Source organism: Ammodytes marinus (assembly GCF_949987685.1).
Source record: "Ammodytes marinus genome assembly, chromosome: 6".
Lineage (NCBI taxonomy): Eukaryota > Metazoa > Chordata > Actinopteri > Uranoscopiformes > Ammodytidae > Ammodytes > Ammodytes marinus.
The window spans coordinates 6,904,035-6,921,773 of record NC_137235.1 but is presented as its reverse complement, the minus strand read 5'-3'; the positions used below and the strand labels follow the sequence as shown (position 1 = coordinate 6,921,773).

The 17,739-nt window shown below is 41.3% G+C and overlaps 2 protein-coding genes across 2 annotated transcripts; both read right to left on the bottom strand.

Moving 5' to 3' along the window:
- Nucleotides 1-1,472: 1,472 nt before the first annotated feature.
- msmo1 (methylsterol monooxygenase 1) lies at nt 1,473-6,058 on the bottom strand. The gene is made up of 6 exons (XM_080030025.1): nt 6,016-6,058; nt 4,481-4,789; nt 4,201-4,349; nt 3,647-3,773; nt 3,191-3,345; nt 1,473-2,381 (listed from the first exon to the last, which is right to left on the bottom strand). The coding sequence occupies exons 2-6, from the start codon at nt 4,733-4,735 to the stop codon at nt 2,192-2,194; spliced, it is 876 nt and encodes a 291-aa protein (XP_079886151.1). The 5' UTR covers nt 4,736-4,789; nt 6,016-6,058; the 3' UTR covers nt 1,473-2,191.
- A 2,085-nt stretch (nt 6,059-8,143) lies between these two features.
- klhl2 (kelch-like family member 2) lies at nt 8,144-17,604 on the bottom strand. The gene is made up of 15 exons (XM_080030018.1): nt 17,499-17,604; nt 14,976-15,095; nt 14,743-14,849; nt 14,116-14,237; nt 13,323-13,485; nt 13,007-13,116; nt 12,785-12,901; nt 11,743-11,892; nt 11,209-11,326; nt 10,470-10,667; nt 10,223-10,324; nt 9,512-9,640; nt 9,242-9,382; nt 9,000-9,143; nt 8,144-8,253 (listed from the first exon to the last, which is right to left on the bottom strand). The coding sequence occupies exons 1-15, from the start codon at nt 17,564-17,566 to the stop codon at nt 8,225-8,227; spliced, it is 1,818 nt and encodes a 605-aa protein (XP_079886144.1). The 5' UTR covers nt 17,567-17,604; the 3' UTR covers nt 8,144-8,224.
- Between the last annotated feature and the right edge of the window lie 135 nt (nt 17,605-17,739).

The window sequence follows — 17,739 nt, the reverse complement described above, 5'->3', positions numbered from 1 at the left end:
TGATACTTGTATTTATTCGTTTACTTCAGAGTTTGCTTGACCCTGTGACCCTGTTAACCTTAAATGTATTTGTCTGCTGACTAAACTCAGTGTCGGTCCCTAATGTGAAAACGACCACTCTTCTGGTTTGATGCCTGCTGCTGCTGGCTTGCTTGACACAGCTGTACAGCGCTGCTAGGAGGCAGGAGGGGTGTGTCCACAGTGCAGCAGAGAGGAGATGGAGGGGACCGTATAGACTACTGTACATACACTCACAAAATTGCACACTCATAGAGAGATATGAACGCCTTTTTTAGTATACATTTTACGTTGTCTTATTATCTTCTTTGTTGTGTTTGTTCTCTATAACGTTGGAATATGATTTTTTTTATTTTTTTTTTTTATTATGGAGTCTTCAAATAAGCCCACTGTTTTTCTTTTGGCTTGTCTCTGCACTGTATTTGTTTGTTATCTTCGTCATTATGTACATTTTAAATTGCGCAAAAAATTATCATTTTAGAAAAAAACTCAAAGTTGTGCTGATACTGAAACCCAATACCCAACTTCACTTCCTTCCAAAAATAATTATTTGAATAGGTGGACAAGAAACATGGGCATGATCGACCAAGATTCACCACAGTCCCTCCAGCAACATATTTGGGTACCAGTTTGTTTAGACTTCTGTTTTGGACGGAGTGATAAAAAGCAGATCAAGTTTTTCCAACAGAAGTCTCTCCAGGTCGGGGAGTTGGTGGAGGAAAACTGTGTTGTTTAGGCGGTCAGCCATATGTCATCAGTTATTTCAATGTTCAGTTATTTTTCCCATCGTTGATTCACAGTCAAGCACTCACCATGTTGTGGAGAATATGGTGATGGATGACTCATCTGATCATATCACTTCTTACAACATCTCTGTAGAGCAGCGCCTGTGGTTGTTGCACCACTGGACTCTCAAACGTTCATTCATCTTTGTAATGAGGGGTCTGCACTGCAACCTTATATAATTATATAAGAATAATATTCCACTCTATTAAACTCTTGTGTCTCTTCTTACAAATCGTACTAAAGCACAATGTATCACTGTCATCAAAATGTGCTGTAGACCACAACTTCCGACCCTATGTATTGACTTTTTTCCCATAGATATACATACAGATGTCACTTTGGTGACCGTTTCTGTTGAAACATGAGCCAGTTAAGCAGACCTTGTGAAGGTCCTACTACTTTCCTGCTCCCTACAATGAAGCTGCTTTCAAGGGCACTTTTCCTCTTCCCATCTTCAAATAAAATATTTTTTACACACGCCACAGGGCATGTCTGGATATTGATCTTAGATGTATCGAGAAGTGCATCTGTGCATTATAATCGGCACTTATGTTTCTCCAATCATTTATTCAGGCCTTTTCTTCAAAGTGTCTCCCATTTGTAAATCCTGATAACGTGCATCAAGTTTCGATTTGTCAAAAATAACTCAACTGCTCAACACAACCAAACCCTGTTCAAATGTATTCATCCATTTTTATTCTAGTATGACAAAAACAGAAAAACAGAACATTTTCAAAGGTTTCTTTTTGTAAAATCAAAGCAACATTTCTTTATTTTTTCTTACACAAAATAGTCCCTTATGAGCCAAAATCCCTATCGTTCAAAACTTTACGTGGGGAAGTATCAAACATGCCCGACTTGTTTTAAAAATCGTCACTCAGTTTCGGCAGTTCCCACCGAGCTGCAGCCATAATAACACACAGTCATTCTGACTAAGTTTAACTCAAGAGGAAGCGCTAAAGTGCTCAGACATTCAGAGGTATACAGAAGCATTTCACATGAAAAGTCATATGATACAACCTTCTTCTTTTTTTCATGCAATGAACAAGTGAAGCAACAAATCATAATGAGAATGTTGAGAGGTTTTATTTAGCCAGTAGCTGATAACAACACTCATTTTCTGCAGCAAAGGCACAGAAGACAGACTGAAGTCAACGTGCAGTCTGATTCAGAATCAAACCACAGTCGTGCTGATTCACCTTCAGTACTGTTTCATTAAGTGTACAGAGAGGAAAAGCAGCTCTGTTGGTATGTTCGCTGCATGTCTGTCAAGCTCACTGCCTCTTCCTGACAGACATGTATGTGTGTGTGTGTGTGTGTGTGTGTGTGTGTGTGTGTGTTGTGTGTGAGTGTGTGAGAGAGAGAAAGAGCAGAGGTAGAGAGTGGTTTACTGCTCCTTCTTGCCTCCATCTTTGCTCAGGTGCTTGTTGAACTGGTTGTCTGTCCCGAGCAGCTTGTCCCACCAGGTGAAGGTGGACGCGTAGTTCCCCACGAAGTTCATGTGGTGGAAGTCATGGAAACGGGTGCCGGCGTAGCACGGGATCAAGTGGAGAGGGTTCATAGGGATGTCATAACCACTGAGAGAGAGAGAGAGAGAGAGAGAGAGAGAGAGAGAGAGGGAAAAAAACGTTTTATTATATTCTGTCAGATATTCATTCAAAGAAACCACAATTTTCTTTCTTGTTTCTCATATGTCAAGAGTCAATGTTTTTAATCAGAAAGATTCTTTCCCAAGAGGCGAATGCATTTCAGATGAAACATGATGTTTTCGTCATGAGTACAGGATGCATTAATTTGGGTTCTGTCCTTGTGTTGCTGTTTAGTGGTTGGGATGGGTTGTTTTAAATGGACTTGGTGACTCAGCCCTCTTACATTAAATACTGTTTAACTGTTAATAAATACATTTTTGATGTATCATTGTTTTATCTCAGAGGAATTGTAAAAAATTAAATAAAAATAAATAATTATATTGTATTTTTTTATGCGAATGGCAAAGTCTAATATAAAATAAATGTAAATATAAAAGTATGTATCAAATCAAAAAATAAGAGCAAAATATAAATGTATCAAAATAATAAGCCTGTGTCTTTATATGTCATGGTGTCACCTTACAATATGTTAGTTACATCCTGTTCTATGTGGCCCTCTAGTGGCCGACTTGAAAGTTACTGACACAGTTAACACCATGGGAAACGTGCAGTTCATCATGTTACTCTCGTCTCACTGTTTATTGTACTCAGTGCTCTGTTTCTCCGGAGCTTTCTTTAGAGTCTTACTAATAAACTGTCTGACAGAGCTCTTTCTCTTAGACCTATGAGAGAGGGGAAGGGCAGCAAAGAAAAACCAAATGACAGAGAAAAAATGTATTGTATTGTGTGTCCTATACCTGTGGACATCAATGGTCTCCAGCAGGCGGAAGGAGACCCAGGCCCAGAGGAAGAAGACGTGGTTACAGAAGAGCATGATGCCGATGAAGAAACCAGCTCCCAGGATGAGGGTCTCAGCTGGATGAGCGTACTCTGCCTGCATGCCGAACGGAGACTGAGAGACAGCAGAGATACTTGTGTTATCAAGACATGACGCATTATACGCTGTGTAATGTGATAGTATACATCAAAATTAAAAAGTGTTCATGTGCCTTTCAGTATGTCATTTTATATAAATTATTCTTTCGTCGAATTTACAGACAATATTCTACATGAATATGTATATGTATTGTTATCAGGATATGAAATTAGATTTAGATGAGATTTTGGTCATATTATCGCCCAGCCCTTGGATGATGTGTGTGTTAGTTAATAAGTAAACCCACTGGCCTATAGCTTGTGTGTTGTTTACTCACGGTGAACTCGTGGTGGACTTTGTGGATGTGTTTGTAGATCTTGCGGTGATGCAGCGCGCGATGGAGGAAGTAGTGCCAGGTGTCTTCAACGACAGCGCAGCCGAAGCACTGAGCCACGACGAACGGCCTGAAGGCAGAGCAGACAGAGGAACATTAGAAAATCACACTAATCCAGACCAACAGATTATTACTGATGGATCCCACTGACAAACGGCAGCAAACTAAACAAAAAGCCATTTGTGAAATTCTTGATAAATTAAACCTGCAGAAATGGATGATTTGTGAATGTGACCCTATAATTAAAAATTAGTGAACACAAGACGAAAACACACAATCATTATATACAAAGGACTGAACCTGCCATTATTAAAAATAAATAAATGAATGGATGAGAAAAAGAAAAAGAATTACGAATTTGTTGTCTATGCCACTGAGTCTACATTGCATTTACACACTGTGTAGCAGTTACATAACTTCTCTACACTATATCTAGGATACCTTAGTTTTGAATATGACATGTTTGTTCAGGTGTGTTTTATTGCACTACCACTGACCAGCGTGGCATGGAGTCCCAGTCGTAAGGGATGTTGAAGAACTCAGTGAAGTAGTACGTCCCGCAGATCAACGGCAGCTGGATGCAGAAATGGTTGAAAAGCAGCATCTTGAAACATCTCCACTGTTTCTCCCAGGTCTCTGGCTTGTCCTGTACACAGCACAAACACACACACACACACACACACACACACACACACACACACAGAAAGTCTGTTAAGAGCAACCTCATTTAAGATTTTCAAAATAAAGCGATCATAACAACCAAAAACCCACACAAACCTGTTGGATCTTGTATTTCTGCATGAAGGGCATGAACTGGAACATGAAACCGGGCAGGCAGAACAGGAAGTAGATGACCTCGTGGACGATGAGCGAGCCCCATGTTGCGATCTGGAACTTGGTGTAGTTGTCCAGCATGTAGCCCCATGCGTGTTTGAGGGAGGGCTGGAAGGGGTTCTCTGGCAGCACCGCGTCCATATACTCCACCGCCAGGTAGGCAGAGCTCATGATGTCTGCCGTGCCGTTCACCTCCATGATGTACTGGCTGTATGTATGTATGATGAGGTGACTGCAGGTCTAGAGACAAGACTGGGGAGAAAAAGGCAAGGAAGGCTGTGTTACATTGACACACCTCTCAGATACAGGTGGAGACAGGTATTATTCTCAATCGTGTTAATCCACTGAGGTTGCCTTCTCAATAATAACTATCGTGTTAAGAGATGAATTAGAAGGAAATAGTCCATTTTAAAGACATAGTAAATTAAAATAATAAAATCAAACATATCAAAGGCTCCAAAGGAACACAAAGGCTGTGATATCACTGAATTTAAAAGCTTTATTACACATCATATAACATTTGACTATCATAGAAATTCAACTCAAAACAAACAGTGCTTAATATAGAGACTAGATATAGACTAGAGTTCACCAAACTTTCAGAAGCTTTAGTTTGCTGCTAGAGTTCTTAGCTGGTTTATTTGAGTTTTTACGACATTTTAATGTTGCATAAATATTGTTTTAAGCAAAAACTACGGTTTACAAGCAAGTAGAAACACTGTCAAGAGAACTAAGTGCAAGGATTAGTGACAATGTTACAACTCTTTAGTGAACTTGAGCAGCATACTCAATTATTTATAATGCAAAATCGCCTATTTGACCGTGTTATGTATAACATAATATTATTGGATTATTAACATGATGAGAAGTATTTTGATGTCGCAGTTAGCTAAGGAGAAGCTGTTAACCACTTTGTATTAGCATCAGATTAGATTTTATGAATGCATTACAGATTTAGGATGTCAAATATGAAACTGCAACATTACAAGTAGGCTTAAAGCCACACAAACTTTGGTAAACACATATTTTACCAGGTTCATGAGGGTGCAGTAAAGACTATTTAAATAACTAAATCGTATACAGAGTCAAACGTAACTGGCTGTAAGGCTATTGCTACTAATTCAAATTATGTAACAATCACTCAAACAGCCACCAAACAAAGCAGACAAAGAGACTTGCGCAGCTAAGACATCTCACTACTTCCCTGTGTTTTACCCTTCAGCTCTACCTTTAAACTGTTTCAGAGTATCACTGAACACTGACACAATTCTCATGATTAATACAGAGCAAATATCGTGTTATTCAAATGAATAGACAAGCCAGAATGTCTTTGTTTACGTTACATAATTCGTAACTCGGCGCCTTTCCCTTCATTATTGGCTCAAAGACACGAACAACAGATGCACCGAATCAATCTCTGCTAAACGAAAATCAGCTAAATAAAATATTTCCAGACAATAATTACAGCAAACTCTCACCTTTCAGCGGCTCAAGCCCGTCTACCTGCAGCGAGAGGCGGCCTGCAGTGTGAAGTACAGTAATATACAACAATCTGATTGGACGAGCAGAGAGGAGACTGACGTCATGGGGACGAGTCGGTTCGCTGATTGGCCCGCGGGATGGAGCGATGATAGTGAGACTGAAGGTTTCTACAGCAACAGCCAATGAGAGGGCGAGCCCGGCTTTCATAACCTCTGCAGCGTTGAACACTTTATAATTGGTCCATGCGTTGAACAGACTGTGATGGGGTGGTCCGAAGAGCTTTGAGTCATTGTGTCTTCCGCCTTAAATGTACTTTTTTGGTTTTTGTTTATTTACCTCCCTTTTTATTGAAAACTTATTACCAATGTATTAACAGTAAACAGCATTTGAATGTTACCGAGACTTGTTATATGAGTTTATATAGCCTACCTAACAGATTTTTTTAGCACATTTGTAATGTTCTAAAATGCTGTTTGACTTGTAGCATGAAATAACAACAAGTGTGTCATAATTGTACTTTTGCACAGTACTTCAGTAATGTACTGTACAGTCCTTTTTCACCACCACAAGAACCAGTCTAAATAGTGTCAGAAGCTCTTGGTCTAAAAATAAAAAATTATAAAAGACGAGTGAAACTGAGAAAGCCAATTTAAAATGTCCCACAGTGCATTTTCCATTTCAGTGTTTTACTGATTTAGCAAAGTTTTAAAAACAGATCATATCATTTCACAGCTTTAAATACAAGAAGCATATTTATTAATGATAATACAAAACAAGTAATGAAACATTGTCAAAGTCATTAGCCTACAGGACATTCCTCAATACACTGACAAGAAACAGCGATACCAGTTACTATTTAGAGCAAGTTTCAATATAGGCGGAGAGGGCAAACGAGAAAAAGAAAGGAAGTCGAGAGCAGGGTTTGGTCACTTTCCAGAAAGAGAGAACAGATTAGTAAAAGAGAGAGAGAGAGAGACGGAAACGAATAGACATATTAAAATTGGCACATTCATAGTACGTCAGGGTGTGCAGTACTTAATAAGGGTTGCTACACCGACAGGAGAGGAGGGTGGGAGGTTAGAGTCAGGGACCATGCAGTTCAGGCTGCTGTTGTTGTTGTTGTTGTTGTTAGTGGTTACAACAACAGCAAAGATGGCTGCCAATGGTGACAGTAAAGCACTGATACATCCAACAAACAGCTTCTCCCTCTGTCTGTCAACTTGAATGAGCCTCCTCCTTTACCAGAATAGTCGTGTTCCAGGGGAAGTCTTGTTATTCTGGAAGAAATGTACATTTTCCTGCAAATGCATCTCACCTTTTCTGAAATCATGGGTACTAACGCAAACCAAAACATTGCCTTCACCGATCCAAACGCAGCCCAGTCCATCTTCATTGCGTACAGTAACAGCACTCAAGGCATTTACAAAAGGAGAAAGAGTTTTGTCATTTAACATTCAGGCACTCTTGAACAGCCACACTGCAACACTGTTTTAAAAAATAAACGAAAAGGTCAGAGGTCAGACAGAGTGCGTTCATGCGGCGTCAGACCAGGCGTCACCACACACAGACACTCAGATGCACAACAATACACATGCTCACGTGTGCAAGCTAAGGAGCACCTTTAAAATGCAAGCACACACACAGACACACACACACACACACACACACACACACACACACACACACACACACTGTTTAGGAGGATAAAAAAAGTAGGAGAAACAAGGATTGTTAGTCCCCTATGGTCCTTCTCTCCACCAGAGAATCAGTGGTCTCTCTCAAAGCTGGTTCAAATGAACATTGCTAACGTTAAAGTCTCTTTTTGCAGTTGTAGTAGCTTCATATCAGCAGCGTTTCCAATGACACTGCAGTGGTACTGTCGTGCCTCAAACTGGTTTCTGTCCAGACACAGCGGCAGTCCTGCCAGGAGGAGATTAAAACACGGGGTGGACCCCCTCCTCCACATAATCAATCCTACGTCTGTTACAGCTCCCCCGTTCAGGTAAGTGCAAAAATCTTCTTCTTCATCATCATCATCATCGTCATCATCCTCAACAACAACAATCTTGTCATTTTCTTCATCTTTCGCCTGGCTGTGCTAATGCTGCCTAGCGTCGAAGCATCGGCGTCATAGACAGATCCAAGATCAGTATTCAGCAGGAGAATATGTTCTGCTACAAATCAGTGGCAGGTGTCAAGAAGCAGTCATAAGGGCTTATCGATTACAGTCACACCTGTGGGTGAAAAGAAGAAGACAGAAAAAGGGAAAAAGGGAAGAATAAGACACTATCGCCACACATGACACATTTTTAATATAAAAGCAAACGTTGAAAATGAGTGATTAAAATACTAAAATTATTACCGTTTTCTCCTTTGCTGTGTTAGCAAAGGAAAAAACAGGCCACACACGGTAGGTACAAAAATGAAAGAGCACGTTTTAAAAAAAGAAATGGGGGTGTATAAATCAAAGTGAATCAAAATGTAAATACATCTCTATATACAAAAAGGTAAATAAGAAGAGAACAAACTGTACCAAAAAAGTAATTTAAAATGTGTTGTTGTTACATAGTTTGCCCACCAGAGGGGAACGGTGAGTTAAAATGTCCCACTGAATAAAATGTTGCTCACAATTCTTTTAAGGATCGACACAAAGGAACCTTATCAAAAATGTTTGTTTGTGTTGTTATAGTTACTATCAAATATCATATAAATAACTAAATATTAGCCTTTAACAGTCTTAGATCAGACAAAACCTTTCACATATGTAAAATACATGCAATTATAGATTTGGACAACAGAACGTAATAGAAATTAATCATAATAATAAAGAGTATGACCTGATTCTCCTAGAAGTAACTATGACCCAACCTTTTTCAAATGTAAACCTCTCTCTTTGCACCTTATTACAACATGTAAACCTAGTAGCTGCAATGTAGCTTCACAGGTTCTCACCACACATGTTTCTCTATTGCCTACACACCTGCATAACTGCGTCCCGTGCTCATGCAGTTGGGCAGTAGCGTCCACTTGTCCGAATTTGGATTGTAGAACTCCACGGAGGCCAAATTGCAGCTGCCGTCGTCTCCTCCCACCACATACAGTATGTTATTTACAGCACACACGCCTGAAAACACACACAGAGGCAGAATGTAGATTAATGGACGCCTGCCAATTGGATGTCTCACACCTGAGTAAGTCTGGTGGACAGGAGCTGTGCGTTACCTGCGTTGCGTCGACACATGTTCATGTCAGCTACCTGTCGCCAGCTGTTAGAGGCCGGGTCGTAAACTTCACAGCTCTTCCTCACCAATGGACCGTCGTGACCGCCCACGGCATAGAGTAAACCTTTTAAAATGCCTACACCTGAAGGATAGAGAGGAGATTCAGGTCATTCATTTCTTATCAATGGAGACGAGCGTAACAAACCTCAAAAGGTGCGTGTGGTTTTGGACGGATAAATGGGCGAGAATGTTTTTGACCACGCACACTCACCTGCCCCGCTGCGTCTCGTGCCCATCTCTGCGATGTAGCTCCACGTGTTGCTCTTAGAGTTGTACGCTTCTACTGTACTCAGACATTGCCGGGTCGCACCGTCGTAGCCGCCAATTGCATACAGGATCCCTGAGAGACACACAAGGAACCCGTGCAATTCATAACTTGGAAAGGGAAGGTGGCATGGTGGTGGAGAAAATAATAGAAACACAGTGGAATACAATAAGATATCATTTGGATAGGCTGACAAAAGGAGTTCATGCAATTTAGCCATTCTTTATAGTGTTTTAGGGATTTAAGGATTTGACGTTTTCTAGATTTTTCTTTTACTTCACCCTTTTCTTTTTTTTCTTTTCTATATTGCCATTTCTCTTTGCCTAATGTATTCCTCCTGTAAAGCATATTTGTTATGTTGTACAGAACATTTCTATAAATAAAGCCTGCTTGCTATATTAAGCTTTCCTTTATTCTGGCTCTCCCTGTAACCGCTTTGTAAATGCTGTTTTCTTCCTGTGTTCCACGTTTATCTCAACACTTAAAGAATGCGAGAATGCATTTTTGCATCACGAGTTTCAAGCCCTTTCTCTTAATAAAAACAAGACATGTGCTTTGCAAAAATTGTTCTGACTGCAGGACTTTTGCCTGGTTTACAAGGCGTTTCTGTCATTTTCTCTCTGATCCTTTAGAAACTGAACTGGGATTTATATTCACCATTGACAACACCCACTCCCACGCTGCTCCGCCGGGTATTCATGGGTAACACATGGAACCACTCGTCTGTCTTGGCGTTGTATGCCTCGACTGTGGACAGACCTGCAAAGGCACATACACACACAGAGCTCGCATCAGAAACACCATGAACGATCCCATATCTTCTGATTTCCTTTATCAAAAGCCTGTAACAATTCAGCATTTAGGCCTCACTGATCATTTTAACTTCACACCAACACTGCCATACCTGTGCTGCCGTCAAAGCCCCCCACAGCGTACAGTAGTCCGTTGAGCACAGCGGCCCCGAGCGTGGAGCGCCGGTCCTGCATGCTGCTCACATTAGTCCAGCGGTCCATCAAAGGGTCGTAGCAGTCCACCGTCCGCACACGCAGAGAACCGTTGAACCCGCCGACTGCGTACACACACCCACCCACGTACACCACACCTGGGGGCAACCACACAGGAAGTAAGCACACAGGTTAACACACAAGTATCTGCAAGAAGACTTAACACAAAGACAAAGAAAGCTTGGTCTGCTGAGAGTGGATGTTGAAGCAACCTCAGAGTGGAATGTAATTAACTGGGTCATATGGAACCTTTTCTGTTTTCAGTTTTGTTTTTTTAAGTGACTCCTGGTTCCGATGAAGAACACTGTGAGTTCATTACCGTTGTCGAAAGAACCGAACTTAACATAGCGTGTATTTTTCAGACGTGAAATGTAAGTACAAGAAAAGTGCCATTTTGAGGTACCTGACGAATATTTAAATGTTATGCTACTTTAAACTAGTTCTCCACTACATTTGTTTGACAACATATAATAAGTTGCTTAACAGATCCAAAATGTTATTATAAAAACGTAGTTGCATTTGAATAGGCGAAGGTTCTGTCTGACCGTCAGGTTCTATGATGGATCCACCTTTCTATGTAGAGGATCGAACATATTGAATATGTGATGCAGTTTATTGTGATTTAGGTTTTTCTCCTACCTGCTCTGCACCTCCTGGTCGGGAGCTCGGCCACCTGGTACCAGCGCTGCTCCTCAAAGTCAAAGCACTCCACACTGCGGATGGCCTTAGGCGCCTGGCCCCCAACCACAACCATCACCTGAACACAACCACAAACAGCAGCATCGCCATCACTTAAAGCTGGGGTAGCCTATATGATTTCTGATTGGTCAAAGAAAACATGAGCGGTACACTTTGACCAATCAGAGCGAGGCTCCGATTCTAAAAAATAAATAAAAATAAAAAATCAGATTCTCTGTTCTTATCGGCTGTTGGGACTGTCCATTAGCTTTGGCACTGACGTTGTTGGTGTACGTAGAGCGTGTCAGGGAGGGCCATAGGAGAGGGACCAAAGAGAACAAGTGGAGCGGTTGAGGTATTTGGATTCGAATCTCTATCCCAACTGCTATTTTCTCCCCAAATCATATACCCCAGCTTTAATGAATTGCAGATCAGACATTGTTCTTTTGAGAGTATATCCTCATAGCAGAACAGAGGCTGTGTGAGTAAGCCTACCTTAGGACAGCAGGCCGGCGTCCTCATGCGTGTGCGTGCTGTTTTCATCAGCGCTCTCTGGTCGGCCGGCAGTAGATGATACTTCATGGCCTCGATCAGGTAGTCTTTACACGCGCTGCTGTTCTTAACCAGGGACTCCTCCTCCACCCGCTAACACAACAGAGACAGAGAGAGAGAGGAAGCAATAAGTCCACTGGATTTACAAAAGATTGACAGTATTTTTATTTTATTTTAAAGCCTGCACAAATCTTTACAAAATCAAATATTATCTCGGTTGTTGCCGAAGCCCACTGGTGATAAACAAATCCAAAAACTAACTAATCAGTGAAGTAACAATGGAGACGCCTGGTGCCAGATCTCTCATCTCTTTGTTCCAACAACAACAACAGCAGCAAAAAAAAAAACAGCATCTCCTGTCAGTCAGATGCGTAGCAACATGTTGCCTGGCTATGTGCTGGCAAACACACACACATTCAGTATTTATCCTGCCTGGGTGTTGGAAAACAAGACACTTTAAGCACAAACAGTTCTTAAGGAGCCGTGATGGAACATTTCCTGTGCTGTGGTCACTGACACGAGATCTCACTGGCAACAAGCGACCTTCAGCAAACCTTAAACCACAGCTTCAACTGAGCTGTGGTTTGAGGGTGTTAACCTTTGTCTCACGATCACTTGAACTCCTACTGCTGTGTCCTCACAAGCTTTCCAGGTTTAGACCTGGAAGCACCTTATGGTTTAGTCTGAAGCCAGTTGCCGTTTCCTGCAGAAAACGTCTGAACTGCTGTCGAGGTCACTGTATCCTGTATCCGATCCAAATTGATTCTCAAATCAGATTTTTAACCCTGACTGTTCGCACTGTCAATTGCAAGTGATCAGATCCGATTTGCAGTATCCATTTCATGTGTTTTTTTGCTGTTCAAACTGAATGAAATCAATCTGGATGCAATCTGGATATGCCAAAAAATGTATTTGGGCTGAAAGGCTGAACAAGGCCTTTGTAACAGAGGAACGGAGAAAATCCTACACATGGAGACAGTCATACCTGCACCAGGTATTCTCTGGAGAGAAGCGGCAGGCGGACGTGTTCCATCAGCTGAGCCAAGTGTTCCTGCCGCACATCTTTATCATGGTTGACCCAAGCTACCACTGCCTCGAAAACCTGCAAGATAAAAGGCCACATACACACACACTGAGCACATCAGGAACTATGATTCTGTCATACGGTCCCCCCTTAGTATAGTGAGCAGGGTGAGAGTGTGTATACCTTCTCCTCTGTGGGGATGGTGAGCTTGTCACTGGCGATCAGGCTGGACACTTGCTCCATGCCCAAATTAAGGAACTCTTCACTCCCAACCACCTCAGAGAAATGTTGCTCTGTCGAGAACAAAAAAATAATACTCTGAATGCAAATCTTCTACAGCTGTTCTCATTCTGTCTCGTCTGCTGTCCCACACCCTCCAGGACACACACACACACACAAACACACACAAACAAACAATCCCCATTTTAGTAGTGATAGGAAATACAAATAAAGAGCTCTGCGGTCACGCACACACACAACCGCACACACACACACAAACCTGCGTAGCTGTTTGCCTGCGTGAGGAGCTGACAGCAGGCGTGGAGGTCTGCGAAGGCTCGTATTCCCAGACAGTTGGATGGATGAAGCTGAGAGCTCAGGAACTCACAACAAGCCTTTTTCACCTCGTTGAGCTGCAGCAGGCCAGCTGCAGGCAGCAAAGCCTGTCAAACACACACAGAATATCCTGATTATTAACCAGAGTCCCAGTACCATATAATGCAGATGGATGAAAGTTGTGACAGGTTGTCCTGCTGTGCAGTTGATCACATGTTCAATCAGCCAAAATGAGCCGCTTGTCACTGATATAGTTTCCTTGAGTGTGAAACTACACTGCTGCTGCTGTAACAGGATTTCTCTGATAAAATGTGTGGCTAAAAGCACATACAAACTGCACTGTATAATGTTTTCCAAGTAAAAATAACTCCAAGATATTTTGAGTTTAGCTGTATTCTTTCCAAAAAAGAGTGAGTTTAAAATAAGCTCAAACAGTGCTTCACGTGGTCATAATTTATCAAGGGAATATATTTAGATTTGTTATCTACCAACCTTATATGTTCTGCAGTGACCCAGTTATTCACTTCATCTTAGCAGCAACCATTGTCATCAATGTGATCATGAAAACAGATTCCCATTTTCAGGTCAATCCAATTATTTCCCTTTACCTCCTGACTCAAAGTAATATGCTTTGAGTAACTGACTAACAGATACTGTCAGACAAAAAGCCATTTAGCCCCAAGAAATGTGGAATTAAACTGTTGGATAGCAAAGGTGAAACATGTGAATGGGTTTACCTGCACGTTGTCCTCGGTGACCTGTATCTCTGCTGTGTAGATGTAGTCCACCAGCAGACCCAGAGTCCAGCCGTCCATCTCCTTTATCCTCACTCGCTTGGCCCTGCTCTCCGCCATCTCACCTGTTGATACATGTGTTAATAACATTTGTGCAGCATTAAAGCCCCTTAGTTTTAACCCAAAAACCCTCTAGCTATGTAATTTGCATGATAGCAAGCATCTGAAAAGAGTTTGGCATATTTATCAATCCAAATGAAAGATATTGTCATTGTCAGCTTGACAAACTTTACAGAAATTTGGTTTAGATGAAGCGTGCTATGCTCTCGTTCTTATTACGCAGAAAGTATTTTGAACCAATTATGTCAGATTTCTGCCCAAACAATCTATAAAAACAATGACTGTTGCCATGAAGACAGTTTGAGTCGGTCACGCCCACACAGTCCGGTCAGACGTAATCTAGACAGTGAAATGTATGAACATCTATTTTCAATCAGATTGTTGTAAAAGCTTACTGGGACACCCAACTTTGATATCATATATAGATTTTAACAATTTTAGGCCAGGTTTTAAAGAGGCTTTAAAGACACTTATAGAAACAAAGCTTGCAGTGTGTCCTTACGTCCTTACCTGTGAACATAGCGTGGAAGTAGGGGCTCCCCGCAGCCAGAACCACCCTGTGAGCTGAGATCTCTACATCCTCCGCCACTATGGTCACATCGCACAGCAAGCTCTGGCTGTACGGACAGTTTTAGAGATCAATGGAGAAGAGAGGGGTCACAATTTCAGGTTAAATGGTGAAACAGAAGAATTTGGAGCAAGATGAAGGGCAAAACAGTTGAAAAGAATGCAGCGTGCATCACCTGCGCAGCTCGTTCATGACTTTGAAGGCCTTCCTCATGTGCCGAGGGTTGAGGGTGACGGGACCTTGCCTCTCCAGTCCGTCTTCTTTGTCCAGAGCGTGTGGACAAAGTCTGGTACACCTGAGAGGGACATGACAGAGACCTTCAAAAAGTGTTCTCAAGACTAAGAGAAGGTGTGGTGTAATAACAACACTGACATAGAACAAGGATAATATGACTGGTTGAATGGTTGAATGTCACAGAAGAAGCATTGGTTTGATACAAAGAGATACATTTGCAGAGGCACAAAACAGTTCATTGTCAATTATGATTATTATTTTTTTTTTTTGGGGGGGGGGGGCGCAGAAACAAAAAGTCATTAAAATAATCACAGAGCAAAAAGAAACAGAGATCACAGGTTGAAACTAACAGACAATGATTGATTTGTATTTGACAAATGCTGCTCTGGCATGAGTCAGCACTGGAGCACCCTTTGCAACTGTGATCTAGTAACTGCACATACAACGGTTCAATTCACCCAAACTATAATATATGTAATATGTATTTCTTTTTTATGCCTAGAGGATTTAAATCATGCGGTTTTGTCTTTGACTTTAGATTTTTTCAACACTTTCAACAACAGACATGAAAACTGTTCACAGCATGTTATGTGCCCTATTCAGAGCAGTTGATGTGGGCCACTGAATGTATAAAAAAAAGTATTTAAAAGTATTTTTTTTCAATGCTATAAGCAGCGCAAATGAAGTTTCATTCACCTCCATTGTATCATCATTGTATTGAGGTGTAAAATACAATATAAAACTTCTCAACATAACAAAATTCAATTCAACAGCCCCACAAACTACAGTATATCCTCTCTTAAACATTATCAACAAAACCTGATTGTCATAATCTTCATGAAGGATTGTTGCATTAGGCTGCATTGACTTTTAGCTATAGTGTACAAAACCTAATTAACTGGCCCCTACTGGCACCCCACCACCCACCTCCCAGACTCTGAGCAGTGCACATTGGTCAAAATGAAGTTAAGACCAGACCAGTACTCTTACAGTATGCTGGAATAAAACTACTTGGACCATGATTGTACGTGTCTCAATTGGTTTGTGAACCGATTAAAACACCACCTTCATTAGGAATATGCAGCATGTGATTAAAATGCATATTTAAGGTCTTCAGATGAGCTATCCACAGAGGCACAAAACATCAAAGCAGTGCTGGGCATAGCTGATGTTGTACTTTAGCCCACGTACAAAAGAGCAATTAATCAATTGACTAAACCAATTGACACACAGTGAACTGACAACTGACCTAATAAACCGGGCACTGAGAGACGATTAGACTTTTTAAATGCTTCTCATCTTTAGAAGTTCAAACTACAAATACAAAAACATCATTAACTAATATGTAGCATTGTTCTGAATGTAGGAAGTATTATTCAGATATAATACATTAGTAAAAAGAAAAGACCAAAACAATAACGCAGAATACTCTATTACAGGCAAAAGTCCCTGTAATAGAGTCACAAATGACAGTACTGTGACTGATATTTTGACTTGATGTCATTGGAAACAAGGGTCATCCATCAATGATCTCACGACGAGTATAAATAAAGGTTGAATTAAAAAAATATTTTATTATAAAGAGTTCATACTGATGCACTAGCAAGTATTCTTTGTCATAGCTGGTCGAGGTGGAGCTAATTTCAATTACTTTAAACAGATAAATAGTTTAGTCCAGTGGTTTCCCAACCTAAAGGTCAGACACCTCCAAAGGGTCACATGATAAATCTAAGGGGTCATGAGATGATTAAGGGACAAAGTTGCACACATTTGTATACATTTGTTTCTCTTTTCAGAAGTGTCTCAAGCCAAAAAGGCTGCAAACTACTGATATTTTTGTATTTTATTAATCGTATCATATGAAGCTATAAGCTATAGCTTTATATGATATGCTTTATAAATAATGTGAACTATATAGGTTGAAAAGGTAAAATATTTGTGTCTGAGGTGTAGCCTATTCAAGTATAAGAAAACGAAATTACTCCAAAGTGAATGTACCTTATAATTTTCCTCGCTGCACAGTCAGCACACATCAAAGCAATGGCCTCTCCCTTTCACAATAAAACATCGGATCTGACACATATAATTATGCTGCCTAGGGCAGAATCACGTGGGTCCTTGTTTTCTGTCACAAACACACACCCACACACACATGGCGAGCATAGCTCTTAACACACAGGCTATATATCCCCCAACCCACCTCCCTATACTCCACCATACCATAAACAAAACACGTCAGGTTCCCGTACAAACACACCATAATAATAACCCCCACCTCCACCTCCAGACTGCAGCGGACAGGCTCGCTGTCAGTCCCCGGGTGACAGTGACCAGTCGCCCCGCATAGTGAGCCACACACACCGGCTGTCCGCTGTCTCTGTCAATGCGGCACCATCAGTCAAACTGACACTGCTAGAACGACAACACACACACACGCACTCACTCAGCATATTTCTTCACTTACATCGGATGACTGTCCATGATGTGTGTGTTTTTCAGAGGCTGCAAACTTGGCCCAGCGGCATGCACCATTCCATATCCACAATGTCGTCGTCCTATTTAGATTTGGGGTTCTAATAAATTCAAGCGTGGATCGTGGCGGTGGTCCTGTGTCCGGAGGCGGCGGTGTCACCACGGGCTGACGGCATGAGCAGCCCCGTCAAATCATCCGGTTGGTTCATATGGAAATTACATACACAGCCGGG

Bases quoted from the DNA above. Each gene is read 5' to 3' on its own strand.
- msmo1 (XM_080030025.1), bottom strand. From the start codon at position 4,735: ATGGAGGTGAACGGCACGGCAGACATCATGAGCTCTGCCTACCTGGCG. The intron at 3,774-4,200 runs GTCAGTGGTAGT...CTCTGCCTTCAG, and splicing joins TGGGACTCCATGCCACGCTG to GCCGTTCGTCGTGGCTCAGT. The intron at 3,346-3,646 runs GTGAGTAAACAA...GCTGTCTCTCAG, and splicing joins AAGTCCACCACGAGTTCACC to TCTCCGTTCGGCATGCAGGC.
- klhl2 (XM_080030018.1), bottom strand. From the start codon at position 17,566: ATGGTGCATGCCGCTGGGCCAAGTTTGCAGCCTCTGAAAAACACACAC. The intron at 12,902-13,006 runs GTATACACACTC...TTTATCTTGCAG, and splicing joins CCATCCCCACAGAGGAGAAG to GTTTTCGAGGCAGTGGTAGC. The intron at 10,668-11,208 runs GTAGGAGAAAAA...GGTTGCCCCCAG, and splicing joins GACCAGGAGGTGCAGAGCAG to GTGTGGTGTACGTGGGTGGG.